At 30.3% G+C, this 7465-nt stretch overlaps 1 protein-coding gene across 1 annotated transcript; it reads right to left on the reverse strand.

The window, feature by feature from the left end:
• Positions 1-5892: 5892 nt before the first annotated feature.
• LOC116001377 lies at positions 5893-6585 on the reverse strand. Its single transcript, XM_031241259.1, has one exon. It carries the CDS (start codon positions 6583-6585, stop codon positions 5893-5895), a length of 693 nt encoding a protein of 230 aa, XP_031097119.1.
• Positions 6586-7465: the final 880 nt, after the last annotated feature.

Genomic DNA, 7465 nt, shown 5'->3' on the forward strand with positions numbered 1-7465 from the left:
TTTTTTTTTTTTTTTCAATATTATATTTAACATAACAAACACATCAATCTATTTATATATCAATAAAAAACAAAAATTCAAGATGGAAGAATTAAGATGTTAATCATTTTTATTTCTTTTTGTTGAACTCTTAAGTTTCAAATCCGTCCTTTCATCAATATTTCCAAACAATTTTTGTGTACTTATAGAAGCAATCTGCACATTTGTACTTTCAGAAGAAGGTACTTCCATGAGTCGCACTTAACAAAAGCATTTTTTTTTTTGAGATAATATTTGTTCTAACATTAAGTCAAACAAGATGGAGCTTATTTAATGTATTTCTTTGAGTTGTGAAACTTTCAAAAACTAATCATTTTTGGTTTTGATCGAATGCTAGCATGCCTAGGAAAAGTTGGGGAACCATCACTGCACCCACCATTTTCAATCATTCTAAATTTAATTTAATTTTACCAGAGATATATATTTTAAAGAATTTTAGTCAAAACAATCATGTTCTTCATATTTTCGTTACCTCTTAAAAATGTTTCTATACCTGAAACTATACATTTTAAACTTGATTATCTATTTTTAGTTGTATTCCATCGTTATAATTAACACTATGTTACCATGGGAAATTTCTCATCGTTATTGTTTTATTTTTATTTTAAATTATTTTTTGGTTTGAAGCTTCAATATCTACATGGCAAAGACTCCAGCAAAAAAAAAAAAAAAACTTATCAACAAATCTCAAACCATTGGGGTTGAATCAATGTCTCAATAGTGTTGCCAAAATTTTGTCAAAATATGGTAAATGTATTCAGGCCGGTTTTTTTATTATTTTTATTATATATATATATATATATATATATATATATATATATATATATATATATATATATATATATATATATATATATATATATATATTTATGTGGCCCTGTGCTGGTAAATAAGGACCCTATCAAAGTATAAATAAACTTTTTTTTTGAGTACCAAAGTATAAATAAACTAGGAATTAAAGAAAAGTGATTTGCGTGAATATTACGGAGTAGAATTTTTTTTGAATAATACGTAGTAGAATTTAGATTAGTCATGAAAACCTAATTTTGAGCCAATATAATCACAAATACATAAACTAACTATTAAGTTAGGGTTGGACTAGGGGCCCCCAAAATTTTAGGACCCTGTGCTGTTGCCCATCTTGCATGCCCTAAAATCCGGTCCTGAATGTATTCCACATTTCAAACGACACTTTATTTGCTTGAGAGATCAAAATTGAACCACACATCATGTTGGTTTGTCTTAGAGCAAATAAGTTTTTCAATATTAGTGACGGTGATATCGGGAAGGTTTAGTTTAAAAAAAATTGAAGATCTTGAGTGATCTTATTATCTATGTTTTTACCTAACATTTAACATTCATAAGATTGCTGCTATACTTTTCATGCATTTGCTAGACAATTTGATTATTTATTGAGTTTCAAAAATTATAGTTTTATTTAATTAGTTTTAATGTGTATTTCCATTATGTATTTTGACTATTTTCTAAAGCTCTTTTATATTTTGTATATATTGAAATAAAGAATGAATAACATGCATATTGATCTTTTCTCATGCTTTCTCTCTAAATTTTTTTCTCTTTACTTTATTATTCATACAATGTTTGGTATTATAATTGCATTCCACAATAAGAATGACACAACAATTCACTCGAGAAACCAAAATAGTTTACAAGTGAGAATTTATTACTCTAAGAGCATGGCCATTAGCGGATCTTGGTGGGTTAATGTAAGAATAATAGTGAGTTGGAGGAGAGGTACAAGAAGAGAGAGAGAAAAAAAAGTTCTCTCTGCAAGCAAGGAGATAATGGCAGAAAATGGGCCCCACTAACACTACCATTGAGCCGCATCACGCACGCGTGATGGGCAATTAGTGTGCAGTGCACGCGCCTGCTAGACGTGTTAGGCGCGCCTGACTTTCCTTATTATTATTATTATTATTATTTTAAAAATCATATTTATTATTTTTTTTCCCTCTACCCATTTTCTCTTTCCTAATCACACTTACAAAAACTCTTTAAAAACCGCGAAAAAACTCTATTGATAATGATGCTCTAATAAATTACAAAAGATAATGAGGTGTTTGGTTAATAGTTGTTAGTTGATTGGGCTAGTGGGTTTGATTAGTTGATTTTTTTTTTCTTTTGCAGTATAACTACTTTCTCAACCTGTTGTAGCACAAGAGCCAATGCAGTATCTGTTCATATATAATGAGGCTCGAACCCACCACCCTCCGTATAAAGGGAAGGGTTTGATGCCACTGAACCACAAGGTCCTTGGCTTAGTTGATATCTAATTAAATACAAAATGACTTTTTCAAAAAGTTAATTGAAAAAGTTGCTTTGAACAACTTTTTGAATTTTAACATTTTGGAGCAATAAGTTGTTACAAAAAGTTAATTAATCAAGCACTTATATTGATTGTTTAACCAAGTCAAACAGATAATAGTTGTCAAATAAGCCAAAATTAGCTGACAAACTAACTATGTTACCAAACATGGCCAATTTAAACTCAAAATTTTTTGATAATATATTTTAAAGTGATGATCAATATTTGAATATTGAATATGAATTTTGCATATCTTATGCTATTTATAATTAATAAAAGAAAGATGAGAGATCAACACCCTTAACCACTTTGATATAGTAATATCATTTGATAGTAATATCATTTGAATAAAACAATAATAAATAAAAGACCATTGCATCTATAAATCAACGTGCTATCCAAATCATAAAACTATGCATTAATTCCGCATTTAATAAATTTCCACTACAAATGTGTGATGCATCATATCCATCCATTCAATTTTTTAAATTCTTAAATTTTATGAACCTTTCAAAAACATATGGTGCATTTCGCGTGCCTATGACCGACCAGGCCACCAATATAATGGCCATTATCATTATTATTATTATGACTAATAATAATGCCCTTTCAAACTTTGAGTTTTATTTATTTATTTTTTAAGGTCAAACTTTGAGGTAAAGTATCGCAATAAGCAATTTGTCTTTTCTTGAACAAAGAACATCCTGATGTAAGCACATGGCGGGCTGTTTATCAACGGCGCTCCACCTAAATACGAATCATATGCCAAAACTAAGTTATAAAAACGGCATCATATATATGGTCAAATTGATTGAAGAGAGCAGTTTATCCTACTAAATTTTAAATTATATTATTAATAACGTTATACATGTATATTATTTTATGCATTTTATCTTTAACTTGCGCACTGACAAAAATAACAATGTACTATAGTTGACCTACTTTATTGAGTCTGTGGGTTAAATTTTTATCAAAAGCAATTTTACCTGAAGGCAAAAATTTGTGTGAGACCGTTTCACGGTTTTCAATTTGTGAGACGGGTCAGATATTTGATTAAAGATATCAAAGATCCGATTATTCATTAATCAAATATTCGACACATCTCACGGATTGAGACCCGTGAGACGGTTTTACACAAGTGTTACCCAATAATTAAAGATTAAAATTGTTATTCTATCAACACAATATGGCTAAAAATTTAGAGGATCGATCCAAGTATATATACAACAAAGCTCATTGTCCTTATTGTAATTATTTATAGTTGTTGTAACTGATCTTTATTTTTATTTATTTATTTATTAATTTTTGTTGAGTGCATTATATTAGAAATCGTAATATTATTTAGTATCTCATGTGCTTATCCTGTTGGCGGCCAAATCTAAATTTCGAAATTTATCTTTGAGCTGATTTTGCTCAAACTATTAAACGTTTTAGAAATCAACAAATCTCATTTAAAAAAAAAAAAACTCATTTTCCACAATTAAATTTTTACCACTTTATCAAAAATCATAGATTATAGATAGTAGGAATAAGGGTCGAATAAACCATTTAACTTTTAGGAAAAGTAGTACAATTAAGCTATCAAACTCTAAAAAGTTCCAAATAAGCCATTGAACTCTAAACCATTTTTGGTCATAGATTTATAGGCGACAGTCCACTTTTAGTCCTTATTTTTCAGAACATCTATTTTTTGTCATAATATTATTATGACATGACCATTTTTTGTCATCCGTAAATAAAATCGTTGAAATATCATTAAATACAAGTACATTTCAATCATTGTTATACAAATTAAAGTGAATTGTCCCGCTATATTTTTATTTGTATTTTCTTGAAAAACAATTCATAATTGAAAACCTAAATGGTGTTGTTGTATTTTACGTAATTTCAACGATTTTATTGACGGAGGACAACAAATAGTCATGCGATAATATACCAGAACCAAAGAGAAATATTCTAAAAGAAAAAAACTAAAAGTGAATACCTCTTATAAATTTATGACAAAAATTGAATTAACTTGTATTTTAATATTTTCTTACAATAATAAAGTTCATTTCCCCATCACAAAGAACGAGACAAATAACATAATATTTCTCTATTACTAACTGTTTCTAAATTTATTAGTTTCATTATAAATTAATTAAGAATTTAAGATGAGACAAAATTTCAAAAGTGTCACTAGTACAAAGGGGGACAACAACATTAAAATAAAATAATTTGTAACTGCCACGTAGTATGAAATTGAATGAGGAGTCCACAACACTCTCAATACTCGTGATCAACATTGATTTTGATTTTGATTTTTGAAGGGTCCCATCTATGATCAATCAACTTTTAAGGCACATCTGAGGACACCATCATCCACCATCAAATATGTGCCCTAAAATGTATATGCCCTGTCTTCTCTTCAGTCTTCTCCATGAAGCATTTATTATTAATTTAGCATTGGTAGAATTATAAAAAACAAATACTATTTGTAATTTCAAAAATATCTATTTTTAACGGGTTGTTTTTAATATATATATATATATATATATATATATATATATGATATTCAGAACTTGGAACTTTAACTTTTAATATGATGTATCTTTTACAAAGAGTTGAAAGTTTGTATTGTGTATAACTCATATGGTTACATATAGATACTGATGTTATAACTATAGAGATGTATGATTATCATTATAATAAAAGAATCGATTTGTTGCCAAATTTCGTAAATCTTTGTGTTCTTTATTTTTATGCTTTTGATCTTTAATCTTGTTAGGATTTCTCTACAATTCACTTATCAACTATTGCAAATTATTGAGTTTAACATGATAATTTAATTTAATTGGTTAGTTAGATAGAAGGTAAGGAAAAAAAAGAGAGTGAGTCGTACTATAAATAATTAATGATTAGTTAATATATTAAGGAGTAAGAAAAAAATAAAAGTATATTTCTAGTAGGATGCATGCGATTATTATATATTGGTCCAAAATTGTTGCATACCCTAATTATTTGGGTTAATTGAAGTTTTTTTTTTTTTTGAAAACCGGGTTAATTGAAGTTGATTCAAGTTTTTTTGCAATTTAAAATTTTGAATTAATTTATTTAATATTATTGAATGAAAGTTATCTATTGCATCTGCTTTTGTTCTTAAACTTTAGTTATTTGCCTTCAAGTACAAGACACTTTGTCGAAATGGACTAGGGGTAAATCCGTACCCCACATCTCTAATGGTTTTTCTTTTTAATTAAAATTTAGTGAAAATTATTATTTTTATATCTAAGAATTTTCTTAAATACTTTTTGTTCTCATGTTGCTTTCTAAAAGTTATAATAATAATACGGAGTAATAACAACAGGCCATATTTTGATCACACAAATTGAATTAGGTAAAGAAAAGGAGAAAAACTGTTATGTGACAAAAATGCTTTGACACACTCACACATATATATATACAAATTTTAAAATTATATAAAATAATAATAAAACCTTAAATCATAATACTAGACACTGTAAATTAGTAAATTAAATTAGAGGGGGTCATGCTTGTGACATGCAGCGAAACGACGTCGTCACAGCAACACTCGCAGGATCATTGCAGCTCAAAACCTTTAACAAATCCCAAGAGCTTCTCCGGTGACTGCGCCTCACCGGAGAAGCACTACTGCACGACTCCGGCGACGGAAACATCCGGCATAGCGGGACCTGCCGGTTCTTAATATCTCTAAGCTCCATTTCCCGCGGCAACTTTACATTTCCAAACATCAGAACGAACCACCTCGGCTTCTGTATCTTTAACCTCGGACTCTCCCCTTTCGCCGCCTCCGAGGATGATCCAGACCGGAACTTTCCAGAATCCAGAGACCGGCTGCTCCTCACGTGACCTCGACCTCTCTCGCTCTTACCGCTATTCGTTCGAGGAGTGCTCCCTAGCTCCGACAAGGACTCGCATCTCCGGTGACTGAAACCGTCTCCGGCGAAGAATTTCTCGCCGTGGATTGCGGAAACAGGACGGTCTCTCAACGGCACGAGTTTTCCGCAGAAGATTATGTCGTCCGCGTGGGACATCTCGCACGTTAAATCGCTAAGGAACTCAAAAACCTCAGACGACGATCGACTGCCGATCCGCGATTCAATGCTCTCTCCCGATTCATCGCCGTTTGCCGGAAAATCGCTCAGCGAAATCGTTTCCTCTTCTTCTTCCCTTACTCCATTATCATTAAGGTTAAGCATGCTGCAATCCATGAGAGAGAGAGAGAGAGAGATAGAGAGAGAAATTCAGTGAGGCTTAGCTTGGATACGCCCAGCTAAGGCTTATATATGAGTAGCCTTGCAGTACAAGAAATGGTGACTACAAATATTATAAAGATGAGAATAGAGTCACGTTTTAATTTGTGTCCTGAAATTGTTTTTATTTGCAAAATAGCAAGTCAGGGTCGATAAAATAATATAGCCATCACAGCATAATAGAGTGATCATATCGCTAATTCCAAGTCAAACCACAATCCACTTACAATAATTATTTATGTCGCATATTAAATTACCAAATGGAAATTAATATATTGAATATGAAAAAGTCGCCTCACTATCAACAAATGGAAAGGATACAATGAATGAATGAGAAACCATTGAATTATCGAAAGTAAAAGAAATACTACGTACATAATATGTGGCAAATATCATGTAAAAGAAGATGAATTCTGATATATTGGTACTCCCATTTTATATTCTCATTTTTTATTCCTTATATGTGAATATGTGATATGCTTTGATTGCTTAATATAAAAGAGATCATGATTTTTATGCATTTATTCTTTTTCCTTTTATAAAATTTGAACACTTACGAGGCGTTTTGTTGGAAGGAATTACAATTCAATTTTCACTTAATTCCACCTAATTTCGAAGGCAACTAAATTCTTTCATTGGTTGGAGGGAATCAATTCCCTCATTTTCATTGAATTAGAACTAGTAATTTACCCGTGCGATGCACGGACTAAAACTGTATACTTATTTGATGTACGTATGTCAATTGTATTGTATGATTTTGTTTATATTTCTGCTAAATAACTGTGAATAAAACAGTAAAGTACAATGAGTGAAAGATTAAATTTAC

This window comes from Ipomoea triloba, chromosome 13 (assembly GCF_003576645.1).
Source record: "Ipomoea triloba cultivar NCNSP0323 chromosome 13, ASM357664v1".
NCBI lineage: Eukaryota > Viridiplantae > Streptophyta > Magnoliopsida > Solanales > Convolvulaceae > Ipomoea > Ipomoea triloba.

What these genes read in the sequence shown, in the direction of transcription:
- LOC116001377 (XM_031241259.1), bottom strand. Translation starts at nt 6,585, where the DNA reads ATGCTTAACCTTAATGATAATGGAGTAAGGGAAGAAGAAGAGGAAACG.